Below are 24,284 nucleotides of genomic sequence, written 5' to 3' on the forward strand. Positions count from 1 at the left end.
TACAAAAGAGTGAAGGTCATCGGTGTGGGCTCTCCAGGTAGGAGCTTTGTGACTGACCTGTTCTGCCCATTTTTCTGATGTTGTCAACCCCATAGAACAACAGAGGTCAGTCTCAGTGGCCCTGGGGAAGAGTAAGAAGACAACACTCTGTTTCATGGACTTTTTGCAATGGGCAGGAGGGAATGGCCAGGGGGCAGCTGAAATGGATGTGTCTGTCTGTTACCTCTCGGTGTTTTTCTGTAATGTTTAATAATACATCTTTGTCAGGTCCTCTCCTGCTGCTCCTTGGTGAGTTTCTACCACCTCACAGGAAGCTAGAGACCCTCCAGAAGGGGTTCCAGGTCTGTGTGGCTGATGGCTACCTCCCTCTGGTTGTTAGATTTCAGTTCATGACTCCTGCATTGGTACCTCCAGCACAGATGTCTACCTCAGCTATGGGTGCTTCAGCTGGAGAAGCTGGGAGAAGATGCATCCCAGGCTTCTCATATAGCACGGCCATGTATGGGTCCGGAGTTCCAGCGTCTACATCTCCTGTGAGGTTTTCACATTCATGCTGCCTTTTCTCTCCCAACACCGTGGCCTGGGATTGGACTTTTATCGCCTGAGGTCAGCTCAGTGGCCTCTTTGTGCAACACCCTGCTTTTAGTTTCTGCCCTTCCTACATTCTCCACACAGCTCCAATTGTGCCTTGGCTAAAGTACACATCTGGGTTTCTATCTCCTCTGCTTAACCATCACAGCAATATGTGATGCCCAGGGATGGTTCCTATGGCTGGCTCTGTCTTCCCATTTCAGCTTCTAGTCTACACTAGTGTCTTGGAAGCTTATGGGGTTCATAGTGTTTCTTTTTTCCCCCTCCTCTTCTTTTTTGAGACAGGCTCTCACTATATAGCTCTGGCCACTTACTGTGTAGACCAGGCTGGCCTCAAACTCACAGAGATCCATCTGTCTTCCAAGTTGCTGGGATTAAAGGTGCATGCCACTATATAAAACTATATATAGTTTCTTATACCTACACTACCCCTCTGTCTCTCCAATATTCTGACTTGGTTCATTCCTACTCACCCCCAAGCTCAGGTTCAGGGGTCACTTGTCTAGGAAGCCTTCCTCAATGTCCCCCAGTCCCTACTATATATAACCAGGTTGGGTTAGAAGCTCCCCCGTGTTTCCATGGCTCTCCAAGCATATGCATATCTTTGAACTTACCACAGAGTTGTGCCTTTCTCACAAAATGGCGCGGTTAAGAAGAAAACTGGTCTCTGTACTCTCAGTGCCAGGAAAGGGCCTGTGCAAGCCAGGTGTTTGGTACATATGTGTCACCTGGATGAAGGTGCCTGCTACATGGTCACATGTATTGTCCTGCTGTTCCCTTCCCATCAGACTGAGGACCCGTTCCTTTTCATCTTTCTGTGTACTGTGCCCTAAAAGCTAGCACAGGCCAGTCAGAAACTAAGCGTCAGTGAGCCCACATTCAATAGCTCCAGGTATAGTGGCTCTAAAATTTAGTACCTGCCTTTGAAGAGCTTTTATTCTATTTTATATTTATTTTATGTGTATGCCTAAGTGTATGTCCATCACATGTGTGCAGAAGCCCACAGAGGTCAGAAGAGGCGTTGGATGCCCTGGAACTGAAGTCACAGGCGTTGTGAGCTGCTGTGTGGGTGTTGGGAACAGAATCTGGGGCCTCTGCAAGAGCAACCAGAGCACTTAACTGCTAAGTTATCTCTTCAGCCAAAATTGTATTATTTTTAATTGTGTGAATTCATGTGTGTCTGAATGAGGGTATGTACACATGAGTGTGGCACTTCCGGAGGCCAGACGAGCCCCTGGAGCTGGAGGAATTGGTGGCTGTGAGTTGCCTGACATGGGTTTTAGTAATTGAATGTGGGCCTTCTGCAAGGATAGCATATGCTCTTAAATGCTGAGACATCTCTGCAGCCTTAGTAACTACCTTAAAAAAAAAAAAAAGATAGTATTATACTATAGCTTTGGCTGTCCTGGAACCCACTATGTAGACCAGGTTGGCCTTGAACTCACAGAGATCTGCCAGTCTCTGCCTCCCAAGTGCTAGGATTAAGGGCATGTGCTACACTGGTTATGTAACACATAAAAACAAATATTTTTTTTTCAAGTTGGGATTCTATCAAATCTTGATGAATTAAAGTCCTCCCATCCTCCAGGGCATATTTTTAAAAATAGACTTCTGACTGTTGTAGCTGAATGAAAGATTCTTGTTGGCTGTGCTGTTAAGCAAAGTCATTATATTAGCTAAATCTTGTGAGTGTTCATGTGTGTGGGAGTATATATGTCAGTGTGTGTGTGAGTGTGTATGTGTAAATCAGAGGACAACCTCAGACATTATTTCTTACTGTGCATTTCTTTTTGAGGCAGAGTCTCCCTTTGGCCTGGAAATCACCCAATAGGCTGGGCTTGTCCTCCCAATGCTGTAATTATGTGATTACAAGGCATACCATCATGCCGTGCTCTCTCTATCTCTCAATATGCAGGTTCAGGAGACAGGATTCATGGCAGGCACTTCACTGACTGAGCTCTCGTCTATTGTTTTTGTCCCATGTTCTAGTTTGCTCCCCATGTGGCCTGGGGAGTTTCCTTGATTGACTCAGGGTATTGTCAGGGGGTGCACTGATGAGACCCCTTATCTGAGATGCCATGGGCCTTATATCTCACCATAAGAGTCCATGTTCAGCATCTTCACCTAACCTCTTGACATTCATTCTTTACTCTCCCCCACTTACCCGGAGACATGGTATTGCTATGTAGCCCTGGCTGTCCTGGAATTTACTATGTAGACCAGTCTGGTCTCGAACTCACAGAGAACCCCTTGCCTCTGCTGCCTCCTGAGTGCTGGACTTAAAGGCATGCACTACAATGCTGGGCCAAGCTCCTGATGCTCTAGAAGGACATGCTTGGTTCTTCAGAGATACTTGAGCCTGAGCAACTATGACCAGGCTCTCATTGCAGCCTCTGTAGCCCTAGGGACAGGGATAGCACCACTAACACTCTGAGAGGCTCTCTGAGGACTGAAAGAGACTATGTTAAACTGTCAAATCCTTCAGAAAGCAAGACAATAATTACTTTTGGTAAATTCTCAGCTTGAGTTCCACTAACTACAGAGTTCAGTAGGCCTAACGGTGCTTGGCATCCAACACAAACGGTATCCATTGAGAGCCGAAAGTCTGGCCAGCAATGCTGTCTGCCTTTCAAGAATGATGGGCACCATGTGACCGTGTATGCACAAGTTGCTCTGACTCAGGACAGCTGGATAAACTGTCACCTCCCCCTCACCCACTATTCTTAGTCAGTGCTTCTCATCTTGGCTGTAAGACAAGGTAGTGAGAACTTTGATCTATTGGAACCCACAGGGGACAGAGCTAGCTCATCTTGGCCTAGTCATGAGCATAGGTGGAATGCCATTGCTCTGAAGTCTTCTGGTTGGCATATGAGTTCTTTTTTCTATTTGTACCAACAGTTAGAAGAAGCATGGGGTTAAAGTGAGGTGACCGGGTGGCTGATGACGCCAACTCAGGGTTCCTGAGTTGGTGGTTATAGTTTTGCAATAATAAATGATAATAGATGCCATTTGTTGATGGCTTGCCTGTGTCAGGCACAGTGTAAAAAGCTTGACATACATTATCTAATTAGTCATCCCAGTGACTTTCTGAGGTCAGGTCTATTCTGATCTTAGGATAGATCACATTTCCAAAGGCAGCTGCAACAGTTATCACCATCCTGCATGGCCTTTCTCAAAGTGACCTTGCCAAGAATCAAGGTTCATTGGACCCCTTGTGATTGCTTTGACCAGTAGAATAAGAGATACACGATACTCAGAAATTCCAAAGCTAAGAGGTCAGAGAGCTGATCAATTTATGCTCACTCTGTAAGGGAAACAAGGTGCCTCATCAGAGATCCTGCTGTAGCAGTAAGATGGCCATAATGCAAGGGTCTCCAAGCTAGCTATATGGAGAGGTCTCAGAGAGCAGGATGCAGATTCATGATTGAGGAATCTCACGTGTGAGCTGAAGAAGCCACTGTGGGTGTTTCAACTCCAGCACACACCTCGAGGGACAGGGAAGAGCTGTCTCTGCTCACCTCTTCCTAAATCACAGGACAACGGAGCACATGATTCACTGTTGTCATAAGCCACCAAGACAGCAGGTACATAGGACAACTAAAATAGATCCTTACTAGACAACGGCAAAAATAGAAGCTTAGAGGGTCATATGACCAGTGAGGAGAGGAGCCTGGGGTTCAAGATCACAGTGTAAACACACATCCCAAATTCACAGGACTGCCCTATCTAGGAGAAGAGTAAAGACAGAGGTAGGTGTCCTTGTGTGTGAAGACGTTCTAGACCTTGCCCCAACTCTGCCCTTCTCTATACCCACCAAAAAATAAACATATGGGCTCCTATAGTGGGGCTAGCCTCCCCTTTGTCACTCCCTCACATGCTGAGCCTTGCGATTCTTAAGGTGACATCAATTCCTCTACAGAAAGTCACTGAATTCCCTAGGGGGTAGAGGTCCCCAAAGCACTTGGTATAGCTCCTGGAACATGGTGAGTTCTTATATATAGATATAAGATATATCAATATAGATATATTGCTATAGATGTAAAAACATGCTAACATATACATATATGGTCCAACAATGCTCTGTGGTTAGAATGATTGGAGAGGTGCCATATTATCCTAATAATGCTTTAGTCCAATCCAGACCAGAGGGTGGAGCTTAATTAAGTCATTTTAGGAGTAGTATGGGGTTGGGTCCAGGATGCCTGTGAATACCTAAATCTATAGATGTAACTCTCTTACAGAAATAGATATCATATGTGCATATGACCTATACATTCCTCCTGCATATTTCCTTAAAATCTCATGCTGTATCTATAGATGACTTACATGGGATACAATGTGCAGCCCGATATAGAGATGATTAGGTTGTTGTTTAGGGAACACTGATAAAAAAAATATATATAGGCTGCGCACATGTAGAACAGGTGCAGTGTTTTCCCTGAAGGTTGATTGAATCCACAGATGGAGAAACCATGGATACAGGGGCTGACTGTAATTATTTTAATTACTAATAATTAGTAGTTGCAAGGCACCTGCTTGCTAACCACAGCGAGTCTGAGCTTACTAGGCATCTGAGGTTGGGTGCTCCAGGGGCAGAACTTGAGACAAGGATCTCGGAGCTTATAAACAGTTCCAGGATGACTCTCAGGAGAAGGGGGATCGACTGAGGAAAAGAAGATAGGGCTGGGAAGATGCTAAGCTGGGATGTAGCCTCCTTGAAAACTGGCTACCACCCAATACTGTGGAAAGCTCTGTACAGCTGTTCCCACTTTGAAGCTAGTAGACTGGGCTTTCAAAACCATCAGGCTGTCACCGTCTGGGTCAAGGGCATGGCTTGCCTTCTTGGATCAGGAGTCTTCTGTTTGGCTGATGGCAAGTCTCTGAAGAAGCAGGGCAGCTGAGAAGCAGCAGCTGCAAGTGTTAGCAGCCAACATTCCCAGCAGTGGCAGGTAAGGGCTATTTCCACAGGGCCCTGCTGTGTCCAGGACACTTGTTAAATATGAGTCAGTATCTGATGGTGTTCAGAGGTCAGAAGATACTTCAGGCACCCAAACCACATCCTGTGGGAAGGAAGCCCTTTGCAAGCTAGGAACTATGAGACATCAAATTGACAGTTGAGAGTTAAACATAAAAACCACCAGGGCCTTCCTTGGCACACTCACCAGAGCCCGTAAAGATTCCGTCTCAGCCTGGAGACTCTGGACTTGGCGTGAAGTGTCGTGTAACTCTACACTGAGGGCAGCGGCCAGCTTTTCTTCCTGAGTCTGGGATACATGGACCATCTCCGTCTGTTGCTGTGGGGAGTCAGTTCTCAGGGTGAGCTGGGATGAGTTGTAAAGCTGAACCCACCTTCATCCTTAGTCCCTTCTAAATGGACTCTCTGCCACACTAAAAAACACACCCCCCCCCTTTTATAAACCCGCTAACCAATTCAGATACAAAAAAAAAAAAAAAAAAAAAAAAACGTTTTGAAACTTTGATGCCTAAAAATAGAATAATATTCAAAAAGATTTACTAAAGACTTGGCGAAGGCTGTGGCTCACAGTAAAGTACTTGCTCAGCATGCATACGACCCTGGGTTCAACTTCTACACACGTGTCCCCTCCTCTCCCCTCCCCTCCTCTCCCCTCCCTTCCCCTCTCCTCCCCTCCCCTCTCCTCTCTTCTCTCTCATTGATGTCTCCTCTCCTCCCTGTGTTCTAATCACAGTTTTCCTGCTTCCAGTTTCTTATTCTTCCTTTCATAAATATTTCATGCACTGACTAATGGTACAGATACCATCTGAGATCTAGAAAGGAATTTCGCTGTTAGGTGAGTATTTCAGAACTATGCTTGCACAAGCGAAGGTGGCTATGACATCACTAGATGATACCATCCATCTATGGGCCCAACGTTGCATATTTAATCTATCCTTGATTTGAACATCTTTATGTGGCACACAACTATATTTAGGTTTTATATATATATATTGGGTATATATTGGGTATATATTGGGTATATATTAGGTATATATTAGGTATTTAGGTATATAAATAGGTAAATATGCATTACTGCCTTCTCTTGTTTGCTACAGTACTTACTATGTGTTACTAATTGGTCTCTGCCAGCATATCGAGGTGAGTATAGTCTTTGAGCAGCTACATAGCATTGCCTTGTTTAGAGGTGCTATCATTTATCTAGATTGTCCCTGTTGGTGGACATTTCCATTGTTTCCAACAGGAAGGAGTTTAAGGGCATCCTCAGCACTATAGACTGTCCAAGGTCAGCCTGGGCTGCAGGGGATCCTGTCTCAAAACAAGAGCAGAAAAGAACCAACAAAGAGTGCTGATCCTGTACTCAGACGACAGCTCTGCTGCCTTCTACTTGTCTGGGCTTAGATAAGTTTCCTATCTACTCTGTGCCTCAGTTTATTCAGTAATGGATGAAAATCAGAGCTCCTATCTGGATGAATTGAGAGAGTATCTGCCAAATGCTTGTCTGTGTCTGTCGCATGGTAATCCTTGGGCAATGCTCTGTTCCAGCGTTTTCCTGGCAAGTCTCATCCTGCCGTTTGGAATGGAGGCCTTTCTGTCTACTCCTGCATCCCACCCAGCAACCTCCTCACTAGATCATAGGAATTGGGTATGTAGTGACAACCTATTATTCCTCACTCCTTCTGGGTAGCTTAATGGCTCTTCACACCTAGGCCATACTCAGCCTTCATGAAAAAGGTCAACAACATGGGCCCAGGGCATGCTGGAGACTTGAGGAAGAAGAAGACCTCCTGTGAACGGGACTAGAGCATCTCTTGTCTCCATTAGGAAGATCGACTACTATGATATTAAGCCTTATAAATACACTTTGATGTCTTGTGGTGCTATGTGCAATTTAGCAGTGGAGAACTTTTAACAGGCAGGCTATGCATCCCTGACTTAACCCCCTCTCGCTGCTGCCCAATGAGAAATTTATTTGGGAGAAGTGCGGATACCATTCAGCTTGTCACAGTGACACAGGGCTTCTTCAGGGGTAAATTTAAAAGTAGCGTGACTCTCAGTGAAACCTCAATGTGAGCAGAATGCTGGCCTGGTTAGGCAGCGTCTCATTGCTTCTTGAGTGGACACAAGAGCCGCCTGGTGTCTCAAACTGTTCTCTGGGATGGAAAGCCAAATCCCAGACTGTGTGGTATCTGCCAAAAGAAACAACTTAGCTAATGGCCTCATGGACTTGCTGCCCCATCTCACATCTGGGATGTAATTGAACATACTGTATGCTAAAAGCAAGAGAGGAAACTCACCCATGGGCCCCAAATAGATTTTTCTTAATTATTGGAGAAGTCTAAATTATAGTATTTTTGTCTTTGCTTATTAAGATCATCCCCGTCTTAAGGGACCTGTTTGCTTGTCTCCTAGGAGACGGCTGTGTGTGGAATATGAGTGACAGTACCTTAATTCCCCAGGGATGATTTGGGCTGTTTCATCTTTGACAACCTCCTATTTTAGAAGTAGTATCTTTATACTTTTTATGGAAGCAGCCAATCAAAAAGCATCTTTGAGATGCTCTGAGGTCAGGCAAATCAGGAAGCCAGGGAAAAGCATCCTTCCAAGATGGAGACTCTGTTCAAAGTCCCAACCAAAGCCTCATAGATGGCTTGAGCTCCTCTGCCTGTGGGTTCTGAGTGCAGGAGAGAGTGGGGATCCTCTAATGAACGGTGAGAAGAGAGCTGGTCATTCAACTGCTGGTGACTGACCCCTGAAGGCTTGAGAACATGTAAAGATGGGCCTGAGGGTGGCCTTTCAATGTCTACATTTTCTTCAGTAAAAAATCAAAGGGCAGGAGGAAACTATTTTAACAGGAAGTCTCTAGTTTCTCTTCAAGAAGCTGCTTTGATTATCTTCCTTGACCCAGCAGAGCCACAAATGTAGCCTGCCACAGGGATCCATGGCTGGAACACACACACACACACACACACACACACACACACACACACACACCCCTTACTTCACATACTCCCCCTCCCCCTCCCCCTCCCCCCCCTCCTCCTCCCTCTCCCTCTCCTATCCTTCTTTCTCTCCTATCTAGTGTTAGGGGATAAAACCAGAGAGGATAAAGGATGGGAAAAAGAAGAATCCACAAAATAGAAAAAAAGTGATGTTCTCTGCTATGTCTCCAGAACACCTTTTTCCTGTTGGTCAAAGGCCACCATAAAAATGCTCACATTTTGTCACATAAACTTCCATGGAATTAGGGAGACCCCAGACTCTTCCTCCTTCCTCCCTTCCCTCCTCCCCACCTCCTCTCCCATTCTTTCCATGAAATACATCTGTGAAATGGGCATTGATGTGGTCGGAATGTGGAAACACTGCACAAACCTGTGTGTTTGAGCACTTCGTCCCCCAGTTACGTGTCCTTTAGGAGGCGGGGGAGGGTCCCTGCTCCTGGGTGAGCTCTCTGCTTCCTGATCTGTTTAGGAACTAGGTGGCAGCAACAGGGACTTCAGGCACTTACCAAGGTGGTCTTTGTAAGGTCAGTTGGCCACAGGTTGGAGAATATACTCTGTCGTGTGATATTGTGACATAACGAGACATACTTTATATTTCTGTTCTTTATCTCTGGCTCCCAGCCAGAGCTCTTAAAACCTTGGCAACTCCCTGGATGATGAGAGCTGGAGTAGCGTTCCCAGCTATGATTAGTGTTTGTTTCTAGATCCTGAAATAGCTTCATGGTGGGAAAAAAAAAAAAAAGGTGTGTTTTTCTATCACTGGTAACAAACCTCTTTCAACAACACCCAAGTTTATGTTAAAGAGATGTCTTTGGCAAGACCTTAAGGGGTGTGGGGGTTGGTGCTCACCCCTGCTTCAGTGATTAGAAGCTAGAGTTTTCAGCCTTTTTCCTGACTCAGGGAGGGGAGAGCCAGTGATTCAATGAGAGCTGACTTAATTGCTAATGGTGATTTAATCAATTATGTCTATAATGAAGGCAGCAGGAACCACAGAGGGCCAAGCAACATCCCGAGAGCTTCCAGGTTGGTAGGCAGTGGAGGGATGGGCAGGTGGACCTCCTGGAGAGGACAGCCATACAATCTAACCTCAAGCACCTATGCCATTGAACTGTTTTGAATTGTGTTTGTTATTGAGAACCAACAAAAAGAAGGGAATGGCTTCCTTAGATTCTACAAGCTGTCTTAGCAGTTAACGGAATCTGAGGAGTGGATTACAGAAAACCCCAAGTACTGATGGTTGGTCAGAAGTAGGAGGGTCAGTTTTGATTGTCATCTGAAGTCAAAGGCAGCCTTGTGGGACTGAGTTCTTAACATACAGGATCTGGCAAAAACCTTAGGTACACAGTGCCAGACAGAATCACATGTTTGATTACTTGGTGTGGAAGAGATATAGACATTTGGTTTCACATATGTGTGTGTGTGTGTGTGTGTGTTGGTGTGGTGACATATGCCTATAGTCCAAGAGCTTGGGAGGCAGTGGCAGGAGGATTGCACGCCAGTTTGGGGATTCATAGCAAGAACCTGACCCAATGACTAAGAAATAAACAGATGAGAATAAAACTTAAAAAGATAAAAATATTTCAGGCCATTGTTTTCAAACAAATTCTTTTGGAAAACTTTGGCATACCAGGGGAAAAATAAAAATGGAGTCAATTGTCAAAAATCCCACCCACAATTGTGCTAAAAATCCCACCCATTGTTTTACTGTGAGAAATCAAGATTAGCCACATGGATGCCAAATCTTCAAACAGTCTAATGTTAACTGGGTGATGATGATGTTATGTCAGAGCTAATCTAGACGGACATGGAAAGGTAACCTTGACCTGGCCAATCAGTCGTGTCTCTCTCGTTCCGTCTCTCTGTCCTCAGTTTGTAAGTCGAGTGACCTTGAAGTGACTGGTCTACTCTCTGTTTCTTGTGCATACCATCTTCAACCCTGTTTCATAAAACCAGCCTCTGTGCTCATTTCGACTCCACACTGTTCTAGAACTGAAAATAAAGGTGTCTGTATGTGGGACGGCTGCATCACTGCAAGGACATGCCTGATGTAACCCACTTACAGTGGGGAAAGATTGACTTTGCTCCTGGTTTCAGAGGGCCAGTCCCCACTACGAACAAAGGAAGAGGCTGTGGTGACCGCTTAGGCTATAGTAAAAGGATTGCACTCAAAGTATAAAGACTTTGATCCCACACCCCATGTTAAAAACCAACAAAGCCAGGTGAGGGGGTGCACACTTGGAATCCTTGTGCTAGGGAGGTGAAGGCAGAAGGATTTCTGGGGTTTCCTGAATTGTCAGTGTAGGGGGATCCCTGAAGTTTGCTGGACTGCCAGTGTAGTCTAATTGGTGCATTCCAAGCCAGTGAGAGACTGTTTTGAAAAAAAAAAAAAAAAGGTAGGTGGCATTTCTCAGATAGCTGAGCGTGTCCTTTGGTATCCCCTGCCCCCCCCACCATACACACCCACTTGTACACACACCTACCTGTACACACTCACACCACCCACACCACACCAGAAAGAGATGGCAATGGTTGCAACAGATGCTCACCCACATGTCTTTATCCCATCGGCCTTCGATGTTTAGTGTTCCTGGCTCCCCACTGCGGACTCTGCTTCTATGCTAGAGTTTGCCCTGAAGCCTTGGAAAGGTCACTTGGCTAGCAGATAGCTGAAGTATTAATGTCCCTCCCCCTTGCCTCCTTCCTTCGGTATTCTGCACCATATCTCAGCATCCCTTTAAGCTACTCCAATCTTCACCGCTCATAAGACAGCCTTTGTTGGTTCTCCCACCCCCCCCCCCCGACTCACCCACTAATTCCAAATAAATCACCACCACTCCAATATTTATCTCAAGATCTGCTTCTGGGGGAGCATCAACTAAGACATAAATTAATCACGTTAATTAATTTTCAGCCTCCTTGGGCCGAAAGGTAATTAAATGCGTGTTTTTCTTCCCTTTCCAAAGGCCTTTGGAAGCAGTGCTGAGCCATTGAGTTTGGCTTTGCTGCCAAGTAGCAGACGTGAGAAGCTCGGGGCAGGCAAATGTCAGCCCCCGAGGGCATGGCCACAGCCCACAAAGCTATTTATTGCAGGAATCCTGGCTGTCAGTTCTGATCCCTGTTGACAATCAGAGGAATTCACTCGTTCTGCAAATATTTTCTGAGTTCTGCGTCTCTGCAAGAGGCCCAGGCAGCGCCGGCCAAATGAAAACAAATCCTGTCTGTCTTCCATGAGACGTGGCCCTCAGATCGTTCTATTAAAAACACTAATGAATCTGTTCAGAACGAATGTTTGAGTTAGTGTTGAGCTGGCGGCCATTCTCAGATGAGGGCTGAATGATAATGGCCAGTTTTGTGGGTTTTTAAATGTTCACACTAGGCAAGATTTATTTCTGATAATGATAACGACCCAGTCCATTCTTAAAGAGACAATCGCTCAGTGTGGTGTGTGCCCCAGCAGTGCTTGGGGGTGGGGGGAAGTCGGGCGGCTAACTGGGGTTTAGCTTTGTCAACAGAGCTGGGAAAGACACAGCCAGCCAGGTGTGGTGGTGCACACCTGTAATCTTTCTTCTTCTTCTTCTTCTTCTTCTTCTTCTTCTTCTTCTTCTTCTTCTTCTTCTTCTTCTTCTTCTTCTTCTTCTTCTAATTTTTCATTATCTCATTTCTCAGTGGTAACTAACTTTATTTCTTCCTTTTTTTTTTTTAAATTTTCTCCCATACATTATATCCTGACCACAGTTTCCCTTCCTTTTCTCTTCCCAGTCCTCCTCCCCAACTCTCCTGTTCCCTAGATCCACTCCTTCCGGTTTCTCTTCAAAAAAGAAAGCAGGCCTCCCAGGGATAGCAACCAAACATGGCAGAATAGGTTACAGTAAGCCTAAGCACAAACCCCTCATACCAAGGCTGGATGAGGCAACCCGTTAGGAGGAAAAGGGTCCCAAGAGCAGGACTAAGTGTCAGACATACCCCTACTCCCACTGTTAGGACTCTCACAAGGACACTCAGCCACACAACTATGATGTATAAACAGAGGACCTAACTCAGACCCACAGGGGCTCTAACTGCTGCTTCAGTCTCTCTGAGCCCATACAAGCCCTGCTTAGTTGATTTCTGAGGGCTGTGTTCTCATGGCACACCTGTAATCTTAGCACATGGGAAGCAGCAGGATGAGAAGATCAGGTGTAGCCTGGGCTACACAGGGAGACCCTATCTTAAACAAGCAAATGGACAAAGTGGGTGTGGTGGTAAACACCTGTAATCCTAGCACTTAAGAAATTGAAGTAGGAGCGTCAAAAGTTCTAGTCTGGGACTGGAGAGATGGCCCAGTGGCCATGAGTATTCACTGCTCTTGTAGAAGGCCTGGGTTTGATTCACAGCACACACGTGGTAGCGCACAAGTGCCTATAATTCCAGTTTCATGGGATCTGGTGCCCTCTTCTGATGTTCCCTGGCACTGCATGCATGTGGTGAACATACATAGGCTCAGGCACACACATATATACGTTAAATAAATAATAAAAAAGGGTTCAGGGCCATCATGGTTACATATAGAGTTTGAGCTCAGCTTGTGGCATTAAAAAACTGCCTCAAAAACTTAAAAAAAGGAGAAGAAAGAAAGGAGGAGGAAGAGGAGGAGAAGGAAGAGGCGGAAGATGTTGATGCTACAGAAGGAAGGTCCTTGGACTAGGAGCCAGGAGAGTCGAGCCTGGTGCTACCAAGCAGCCGAGTGACCTTGGGAAGTCCCTTGCACACCCTGGGTCTCAGTTTTCTCAGTTCTTAAATATAACTCAGTACTCGAGGGACTGATATTAGATGGTCCCCAGGGACATAAAATATTCATAAATATCTTCTAAAAGAGGCAAGCTCAGGTCCACAGTTTGATTTCACTTTGCTGTACGGAGTTATATCTCCTGACAGGGCAAAGTTGGGATTGGGGGATAGGATTGGAGAAGTAAGGGTGGGGTAGGAGTGACTATTTGAGGGGTACAGAATTGAGGAAGGCCCTTCTGGGATGGTTCTGACAGTCCTTGGTGGCTCGGAGGGTGGAGGATAGGGGAGAGGCAAATGCTGAGGGATCTTCCTTTTGTCTTTTGGCAGCTCTTAGGATCAGTCCTCAAGGCTGAAGGACAGTCAGAATTATCTGGAGGAGGACTTTATAATAGCCACAAATAATATGAAGTATTTTGACGAAACTCTATCCAAGCAAGTGAAAGACCTGTATGACAAGAATTTCAAGTTGCTAAGAAAGAAACTGAGGAAGATCTCAGAAGATAGAAAAGCTTTCCCATGCTCATGGGTAGGTAGAATTAACACACTGAAAATGGTCATCTTACCAAAAGCAATCTACAGGTTGAATGCAAGTCCCATCAAAATTCCAACACAATCCTTTATGGACCTTTAAAGAGCAATTCTCAACTTCATATTAAAAAAAAAAAAAAAAAAAAACCAGGATAGCTAAGACAATTCTGTACAATCCAAGAACTTCTGGAGATATCTCCATCCCTGATTTCAAGCCACACTACAGAACAATAGTAATAAAAACCATATGGTATTGGCATAAAAACAGGCTGATTGATGGAATAGAATTGAAGACCCAGAAATAAACCCACACACCTATGGACAATTTGACAAAGAAGCCAAAACCATGTGATGGAAAAGGGGGATCATCTTTCATAAATGGTGCTGGTTTAGCTGAATATCTGCATGTAGAAGAATGCAAATAGACTCATATCTATCTGCACAAAACTCAGGTCTAAGTGGAGCAAAGACCTCAACATAAAACCAGATACATTAAATCCAATAGAAGAGAAAGTGAGGAAATGCCTTGAACTCATTGGCACAGGACACAAATTACTGAACAGAACACAAATAGTTCAGGCACCGAGATCAATAATTAATAAATGGAACCTCATGAAACTGAAAAGGTTTTGCGAGGCTAAGGACATCATCAATAGGACAAAATGGCAGCCTATAGAATGGGGAAAGATCTTTACTAACCCTATATCCAACAGAGGACTGATATCCAAAATATATAAAGAACTCAAAAAATTAGACATCAACAAACCAAGTAACCCAACTGAAAAACGGGGCATAGAGCTAAGAATCTTGAATGGCTGAGAAGCACTTAAACGTTCAACATCCTCAGTCATCATGGAAATGCAAATCATAGAACTTTAAAAAAAAAAGTCTCTCTCTCTCTCTCTCTCTCTCTCTCTCTCTCTCTCTCTCTCATGCGTGCATTTGTGAGGGTGCATCAGAAGCCAGAGGAGGATACTGTATCTCCTGGAACAGCAGTTACAGGTGGTTGTGAGCTGTCTGACATGGATGCTGGGAACTAAACTCAGGTCCTCAGGAAGAGCAGTGTGTGCTCTTAACCTCTGATTCATCTCTTCAGTCCTGAGAACTTTTATTAATAATACTTATTTTAAAAACCCACAAAGTCTTTCTGCTTCTTCTGATTAAATTGTCTTGGAATGGACCCAGGATGATGCAGTTTCTGAGATGATTCCGCTGGGTAACTGGCGTTGAAAGTCGTTAACCGAGCACCACCAGCAGCAGCGGGCTGCTCGCCTCCTTGGACAAGCTCACCTTGCTTTTCCTCTACATGGCTCTTCCTCTCTTTTCCAAGTTCCCATGTAAGTGGCAGGGACAGACCTGAAGGACAAACTATCTACAGTCTATTTTTTTAGCTAACTCTTTTGTTATTTGTGACGTTTTGTACAACTTGACTTTTTTTTTTTTTCTCATCAATATAACTCAGGCTACTTAGGAAATTAACTTGAGCAATACTTGAAAGAAAGAAAAAACATCTCAAAGTATCAGTTAAGCCACCTATTCAAAGGCAGCCCACTGCTGATGCAGCTGACATGTGAAGCTAATTTTTGGAGATGCTTAGTTTCCCCTTGAGAACAGTGTTTTACTGTCTATCGTAAGAGATGACAACAGCTGAAAGGATAAGACTAGTTCATTTTCTGATTATATAATTATTTTTTGAGATTGGTCTTCTAACTAGTTATATAGACGAGGCTGTCCTTGAACTCACAGATATTCATTTGCCTCTGTCTCCCAAGTGCTTGGATTAAAAACATGTGTCCCTATACCCCATTATAAATAAAGTTTTATTGAAACACAGGAATGCTTGCTGCTACATATTGTGTCTGGCTTTTACACCACAGGGGAAAAGCAGAGAGGCTGCAACAGAAATCACCTGGCTTCCCAGGTGAGTCTAAAGTACTCGCTGTTTAACAAAAACCTTCTTGTCAGTCCCTGGTATACACTGTTCTGCAATTGCTTTTCTCCCACTTTACATTCCATGGGCTTTCCCCGTGTTGTTATAATTACTTCATTTCTAATAACAGGTTTCATTGCACATAACATAGTTAGGTGACTGTGTAGTTTTTATCTTATGATAAGACATGTATTTTTACCACCTTTTTATGCAACCCTTAAAATGCTTCATGGAGTATGTTTGGACTTAAACTATTTCTCTCTCTCTCTCTCTCTCTCTCTCTCTCTCTCTCTCTCTCTCTCTCTCTCTCTCTCTTACTCACTCACACACACTATCCCTGAGCTACACCCTGACCCTTTATGATCCTAATGTGTTCTTTAGATGACTGTCCAGATGGTTCAGCTAGCCCGAGTACTGTAGCGTACAGGCAGCAGGTAGGAACATACAAACACTTTTGATACAGTTGGTAAAATCCCTTATTCGAAGACTGGATAGAAACTTACACCTTATACTCTTTGATGACACAGTGGAGAATCTTTCCAGAATTGAACATTGCCATTTTAAACATTTTCTTATTTCTGAGAGGCAAACAAGTGTTATTACTTTACTTTGCATTTCTCCTCTTTCCACAGGGACTGAGCTGGTTGATTAATGGCTGCTTTTCTTCTACATGCTGGCTGCCTCCATCTTGCTCAGTCTCCTCCTTCCCAGGACCCAGGGGGCAATCCTGACTGGTCTCTTACCTTAGCTTGGAGCAAGGCTCCTGCTTCTGCTCGGTTCTTTTCCACATCTCTCTCCCACTGAACTCGGATCGTCTCAAGGACATCGTCCAGACCAGTGCCCATGGGAACATCTGTTTGCTCCAGCTCAGACCCTGCCAGCTGTTTGTACAGAACCTTCACATCCTGAAAGCAACAGTGGACACCTTAGGTAAGCTCCAGGAGGAAAGAACAGATGTGGAAATCTAGTCTGAAGCAGGCTGGCTCTGTGGTCACTGATTTGCCATTCACTCTGTCTGTCTGTCTGTCTGTCTGTCTGTCTGTCTATCTTGCACTATGCATGAGCACCACAAAGACTGGCAAAGTCCCAGATCTTCTAGGTGTGGGTATCACTTTCTTTTCCCAAGGATGCATTTCTTAGATCCCCTCGAACCCATGCCCATGCCAAAGGCAAGAAACTAGATAAAAACGTAATCACAAGTAAGTATGTAGCATAGTAACACATAGCAAGCAACTACAGAAAAAGGAAGTTAGGCATAACGTCAGGATATACTAAAGGAGATTAAAATTCAATTTAGAGTCTAAGGGGTTGCTGCCAGAGCGTGGTGCTCAGGAACTGAGCCAGGAACAGGAAGGAGCAGGTTTCCAGTGCGGGCCAGCTTCAGGGTGGGCACAGGAGGAACTCCACAGTGTGAGCACAGGCAGTGAGCTGTGACTGTCAGCTTGAAGCATCCTCTGCCGTGAATCAGAGTGATGTGTGTGCAGTGGCTTCCTGCAGGTGATGTGACCACATCCCTGCTGGAGATGCCCTCTGGTCCTGTTACTTAAAGATACAACCTTCTTTTGTTAATGAGTCTGTGGGAACCACGTGTGGGCCTATCTTTAGAATTAATCAGTTTATCCTGTTCACGCAGTGTTGAAAAAAAACATCTGAAATAGAACACTTTAGGGAGATGCTTCCTCCAGTGTCAACTATTTCTCACAGTCACAGTTGCTTTGCTTATGACCATTGCTTTCACCTATCTTCCTTCCTGGTCCTCGAAGACATTTGAGTTTGAGACTTTGGGGGTTTGGGTGGGGGGTGGATACTGTGACACATGACAAAGACTTGAAAGTCTTTTACTAGCATTTTCCCTGTAGGTCTGGGTGAGCCAGAGAAGAGTCTCCGACACCTGTGTTAGAAGAAGGTTACAACCTCACAGGTGAGTGCCTTGCTTTGGGGGCAGGGGCAGGCTAGCACCCCTAGCACCCCCAGCCCCACCTACCTCTTCATAGCTTCTCGACAGGAAGCCCAGTTCTTCTTTCAGGCTTTCTATTTGGTGCTCCAGATCCGTCTTTGTCAAATTAGCTTCATCGATGACTTTGTATAGGGAGCTTACTTCCTCTTCCGCCGCCTTCCGGAATGGCTGCTCATTTTCATATCTGCAGACAAAGGGAGTTAATCAGCATAGCTGGGTAGCACCCAAAGGGGAAACAAACCAGATTGTTAGCTATTACCCAAAGGCCCACATGTGATAGGCAGCGAATGCTGACAGCCAGTGTTCCAGTAGCTTTGGGGGACACTGTCACTGCTATTGTTGCAGAAAAAATTAACAGGAAAACATCAGCAGCCAGCTAATGGGGACACAGCTTTGTGAGCTTGATGCTCTAGGGAAGGCTGCTTCAGGAGTTCACATCACAGAAAGGCAATAGGACATCTTTGCCACTATACTGAGAGTCCTCCTTATCATCCAAGGATCTTCCGCCACCATTGAAGACCTGCTAAGATCAGGTGGGGTACCCAGAAATGGACAATATGCTGCAATTCTAGACAGTGGCTACAAGGTCAGGTGGGTAGGGTAAAGGAGAAACCGGGACAAGAAATGGGCACAGAGAGAGGGGGAGCACATACTTCACTTTACCTACAGGGGGCACTGCTGCCCACCTCTGCCCATATCTATTGTGCAGAGAGGTGCTTTTGGCTTGGCCTAGCTCTCTTGGGGGGCAGGAGTGGGGGAGGAGCATGGGTTTATCTATTCAGAGATTTAAGTGTCAGACCAGTGGTAGAGGCTTTCCTAGCCTGTGAGGGGCCTGAATTACATATTCACATCACACAACCAAACAGACAAAACAACAAAAGGCAAACAGCTTTTTAAATAGTGAGTCTGTGTTTGGACACACATGCAAAAACTGGAGTTTCAACCCTTAGCCCTTCTTTCTAGCTACTACTTGACATCTTTGCTGGTTTCTCCTGGTCCACTTTTCTCATTCCACGGAGGCACCGTTCAGCCAATGTTCCCATCTTACCTCCATGTGTCCACAGGAAGGTGTGTGTGTGTGTGTGTGTCGGGGGCAGGGTGCTGGGGATTGAGCACAAACACTGAGCAACCACTGTCTCCTCAGCGTCGCCCCAACCCCTGTAATGGACATTAACATTCAGAAGTCCCAGGGACGGTCCTTTGAAGACTTCTGTAATAGGTAATTCTGATGGAGCCTCTGCTTGTATGTTCTCAATGCTGGGCCACTCATCCCTCTCAAGGCTAATGGTCCACCTGTGGAAAGTTCTAAGCATCACTCATTTCTTTGCGTAAAAGCTTAAACCTCTAGTCCTATAGAAAGGTGAGTTTGACGCTGGGAATACCAAAGTCATGTCTTTAGTAGTCCTACAAAGTATGTTGAGTGAGGGTCCAGGGATGATCTGGTCTGCTGTGGGTTGCCCCTGACGAGCAGTTGGGCATGTATTCAGGTGATTCCTTCTTCCCATTCTAACTGGTCAACAAAGGCTAGAGCCTGTGATTGGGCAGGGGAGAAGAAAGGTGGGACAAGAGGTTTTGGAGAGTGAGGGAGAAGAACCAGAAGGGAGGAGAGAGGATGAGAGAAGAGGAAGAAGCCATGATGAAGCAGAACCATGTGGCCAGGAGAAACCACAAGTAGCAAAGGGTCTTATAGCTGGGGAATAAGTTAGTAGCATGTTACATTTGACAAATCTAGGCATAGAGCTTACAATTATAATAACTGGATTGTGTGGCTTTTTTTTACAAGGGCTTATTAGGGGTGGAAATTGCAGCAACACTGGTCAGCACAATAAAATCCCATCTCAAGATTTAAGCCAATCATGGTGGATCATGCCTATAGTTCTGATACTTGGAAGTTGGAGGGAGAAGGATCCGTAGTTCATGGTTATCTTTGGCTATGTAGCAAGTTCAAGGTCAACCTGAGCTCCAAGAGACCCCATCTCAAAAAAACAAAATAATGAAGGAACTGAATCAAACCAAGCCAAGCCAAGCCAAGCCAAACCAAACCAAACCAAACCAAGCCAAACCAAAACAGAGCTGGCAAGATGGTTTGGTATGTAAAGGTGCTTGCTGCCAAGCCTGATTACCTGAGTTTAGAGTTTAGTCCCTGGAAACTACATGGCAGAAGAGAAGCAACTTTTACATGTTGTATTCCTTCCTTATGTATGCCATGGCAAATGCACACACACACACACACACACACACACACACACAATTTTTCTTAAAAAAATGGGGGAGGGGTTCAGCAGTTAAGAGCACTGACTGCTCTTCCAGAGGTCCTGAGTTCAATTCTCAGCAACCACATGGTGGCTCACAACCATCTGTAATTGGAATCTGATGTCCTCTTTTGGTGTGTCTAAAGAGAGTGACCGAATACTCACATGCATTAAATAAATAAATAAATAAATAAATAAATAAATAAATAAAACAATAACTTTTCTAAAGCAAGTGGCACTGGGCACAGTTTTTAAGCCCCTAGGACCTGAGTTTTGAGGCATTGTGTTCTCCTAGAGTTTCTGTAGTCTCAGGCCATTTTTCCACCATGGTGCTATGGACTGAGGTGTACTCTGGGGGCAGTATTATCTACGCTGGTCTGGAGTGTGGGTCAGGAAGGGACATCCTCTTGCTACGGAACATTACCTCTCTTTAAAGTCATCTGCCCCGGCCTGGATCGTCTCCATCTGCAGCATGAGCCGGGCATTTTCCAAGACAGCCTCTCCCACCTGGAGCAATCAGAGAAGAGGGCATTTAGTGGCTCGAGTGGGGCCCAGAGCTCTGGAGAATGTGGTGCAGCTTCACAAGTGCTTGCCTTTTCAGAATGGGTCTCCCCCTTTGAAGACAAGGAGGAGATAAGAAAGCATAAATCTCGGTGTCTTTAAGACTCTTTTGAGTGGGATTTAGAATAAGATTTTTGGAATAAAATGGTGACTCAAAAGGAAACTACTTCACAGCCTCTGTCAAAGCCTTGAGCTCTCAACTCATCCAGGAAAGAAAGGGTTCTGGTTCCTTCATTGAAATCTCATTGGCTTTGTTTAGCAGATCCCCCCTCCTCTCTGTGTGCATATGTATCCACTCATATGTAATATGCACACGCATACATGTGGCCCAAAGTTATTTTTAGGAATAGTTGTTAATGGAACTGGAAAGACCAGTTAAGAGCACTGGCTGGCTGCTCTTCTAGAGGACCAGGGTTTGACTTCTAGTACCTACATGGTGGCTAACAACAGTCAGTAACTCTAGTTCAGGGGATCTGGGATCTTCTTCTGGGCAATGTGAGCACCAGACATGCATGTGATACACAGACATATATATAGACAAAACACCTATACACATAAAAATAATAAATTTAAAAAGACTATTTTTTTTTTTTTGAGACAGGATCTTACTGTATAGTGCAGGCTAACGTCAAACTCAAAATCTTCATCCCATAAGTCCAGGGGCTGCACACATATTCCCATCATACCTAGCCAGGAATCCTCATTTTTAGTTGCAATAGTTACATATTTATGGGGTACAGCCTGAGGTTTTAATATATGCTTTACATTGTGGAATGATTCTATCAAGCTAATTAGCATGCTCACCATCACTGATCATCAAGGGGATGCAAATTAAAACCACAGCAAGACATCACCTCCTGCCAGTAAGGTACGTGTAATCAAGAAGATAAAAGATAACAAGTTCTGGCGAGGACTCGGAGTGACTGCATGCTGTTGTGGCAAGGTGAATTCATGCAGCCTTTACAGAAAGTAACGTGGAGGTTCCTCAAAAAACAAAACCCAGCGCCCCCCCCCAAATTCCAAGACAAAACCCCCACAAAACTGAAAATAGAACAAACCACCCTTATATTTTTTGGTTATGAGCCTAGCCTTTAACGGCTGAGCCTGAGGACTCAGCTATACCACTCCTGGGCATATACCCAAAAGATGTTCTAACACATAACAAGGACATATGCTCCACTATGTTCATAGCAGCCTTATTTATAATAGCCAGAAGCTGGAAAGAACCCAGATGTCCTTCAACAGAGGAATGAATACAGAAAACGTGGTACATTTACACAATGGAGTATTACTCAGCTATTAAAAACAATGAATTCATGAGATTCTTAGGCAAATGGATGGAATTAGAAAATAATCATCCTGAGTGAGGTAACTCAGTCACAAAAGAACACACATGGTATGCACTCACTGAGAAGTAGATATTGGCCCAAAAGCTCAGAATACCCAAGATACAACTCACAGACCATATGAAGCTCAAGAAGAAGGAAGACCAAAGTGTGGATGCTTCGGTCCTCCTTAGAAGGGGGAACAAAATACTCATGGAAGCAAATATGGAGACAAAGTCTGAAGCAGAGACCAAAGGAAAGGCCATCCAGAGACTGCTCCACCTGGGGATCCACCCCATATACAGTCACCAAACCCAGACACTATTGTGGATACCAAGAAGTGATTGCTGACAGGAGCCTAATATAGCTGTCTCCTGAGAGGCTCTGTCAGAGCCTGACAAATACAGAGGTGGACACTCGCAGCCAACCATTGGACTGAGAGCGGGGGTCCCCAATAGAGGCATTAAAGGACTGAAGGAGCTGAAGGGGTTTGCAACCCTTAGGAAAAATAATATTGACCAACCAGACCCCCCACACCCCAGAGCTCCCAGAGACTAAACCACCAACCAAAGAGCACACAAGGAGGGACCCATGGCTCCAGCTGCATATGTAGCAGAGGATGGCCTTGTTAATGGGAGGAGAGGCCCTTGGTCTTGTGAAGGCTCAATGCCCAGTGTAGGGGCATTCGAGGGCAGAGAGGTGGGAGTGAGTGGGTGGTTGGGGGAGCACCTTCATAGAAGCAGGGGGAGGAAGGATGAAATAGGGGGTTTCTGGAGGGGAAACCGGGAAAGGGGGTAACATTTGAAATGTAAATAAAATATCCAATTAAAACAAAGAGACAAATATATGGGCAAGGAGACTCTCTACGTAATCTATTTGCTGGTGTGCTCGAGGGCCAGGCTCCAGATGAGAACATTGCTCTTTGCTAGTGGGAAATTCAGTGAAGTGAAACTAACGCAGACGGTTCACACTTTTTCTTCCACAAATGGAACTCTGTGAACTGGAGAGAGGGTCTGGCAATTAAGAGTGTACGTGGCCTCCCATCTAAATACTAACTAGGCCCAGCCCTGCTTAGCCGCTGAGATCAGACACATTCAGAATGGTCTGGCCTTAGTTGGGGCACCTCCCCCTTCTCAGAGGAGAGAGGAGAAGGATATAGGGGAGGGGCTATATGAGGGGGGACTGGGAGGAGGGGGGCCTGTGATCAGGTTCTAAAGTGAATGAATGAATGAATGAATGAATGAATAATGGTGTGGGGGGGAGTGTTTGTGGCTCTTCCAGCAGACCTGAGTTCTGTTCCCAGCAATCCAGTGTCTCACAAATGTCTATAACTCCAGCTCCAGGATACCTGATGCCCTCTTCTGGCCTCCTTGGGCCCCTGAACCTGTATGTGGAACACACACACACACACACACATCTAAATAAATCACCTTTTCTCCTGTGTTTTTAGGATACCTCCCACCCCCTCCTCCAAGTGTCAGCTTCTTGTTTATCGTGTTTCCACAGCCAGGTTGGGGCTTACACATTTACTTTTCAGCTGAAGATCAAGCCTGAAGCCTTATGCATGCCAGGTAAAGGCTTCGCCGCTGTTTATCTTTGCCAGCTCTTTTGGCACGCTTTATTTTGAGGTAAGGTTCCCTAAGTTGTACACAGTACAACTAGTCTCCTGAGTAGCTGGGACTACAGGTCTGTGCCACCAGGTTGTCATTCTTTGCTTTGACTTTTTGTGAGACAGGCTCTCATTATGCAGTCCAGACTGGCCTGGAACTCACTATGTAGAACAGGCTGGCACGGAACTTTCTGCAATACTCCCGCCTCTGCCTGGGTGCTGGGATTACAGGCATGCCCCACCGTGTCCAGGCTGGCTGACATTCTTAAATATTTGATGCATGAATGCATGAATAAATGAACCGTGTGGCCATGGTGACAGTTCTCAGTCATTCCCTGGCTCTGGTCTTGAGGTTGTTTCCAATAAGCCATTAAGGAGTTTCCAAGTGTTCCTGGGATTTTTTTTTTTTTTTTTTTCACATGGGTTCTGAGGCTCAAGGTCATGCTGTCAGGCTTGGGTGGCAAGCCTTTTTATGTACTGAGCCATTTAGCAGGTCCTTTATTTCTGTCTTGAGACTAGGTCTTACCATGTTGTCTAGGCTTGTCTTGAACTCACTGCACAGCTCAAAATGGGCCTTAAACACTTACTTTTCCTTATTCAGTGTTTCTGATGTTTGAAAATAGAGTCCAGATAATTGACAATCAAAATTCTTAAAATAAGCTTTTTGAAATTTTTATATAATAAAGCCAATTTAAAAAAAAAAGAAAAAGAAAAAGTCAAAGAAACAAGCCAAGTCAAGTGTGTTCGACGTGTGTTTGTGTGTGTATGTAAGTGTTCATACGTGTGA

At 45.0% G+C, this 24,284-nt stretch overlaps 1 protein-coding gene and 1 long non-coding RNA gene across 2 annotated transcripts in view; one reads left to right on the top strand and one right to left on the bottom strand.

Annotated features, from left to right (window-relative positions):
* The window catches only part of Bfsp2 (beaded filament structural protein 2), a 50,309-nt gene that overhangs the window by 1,909 nt on the left and 24,116 nt on the right, over positions 1-24,284 (bottom strand). Inside the window, exons 2-5 of the mRNA XM_034484388.2 lie at positions 20,427-20,509; positions 17,778-17,934; positions 16,537-16,698; positions 5,754-5,885 (exon numbers count right to left, since the gene is read on the bottom strand). Of these exons, the coding sequence (XP_034340279.2) occupies positions 5,754-5,885; positions 16,537-16,698; positions 17,778-17,934; positions 20,427-20,509 (534 nt within the window). The remainder of the gene's footprint in view (positions 1-5,753; positions 5,886-16,536; positions 16,699-17,777; positions 17,935-20,426; positions 20,510-24,284) is intronic.
* Positions 23-17,745, top strand: LOC143435325 (uncharacterized). The gene is made up of 6 exons (XR_013105520.1): positions 23-37; positions 7,112-7,211; positions 13,663-13,861; positions 15,741-15,784; positions 16,426-16,723; positions 17,653-17,745. It is a non-coding gene; the product is annotated as an uncharacterized LOC143435325 (long non-coding RNA).

Source organism: Arvicanthis niloticus, chromosome 21 (assembly GCF_011762505.2).
Source record: "Arvicanthis niloticus isolate mArvNil1 chromosome 21, mArvNil1.pat.X, whole genome shotgun sequence".
In the NCBI taxonomy this organism is placed as follows: domain Eukaryota; kingdom Metazoa; phylum Chordata; class Mammalia; order Rodentia; family Muridae; genus Arvicanthis; species Arvicanthis niloticus.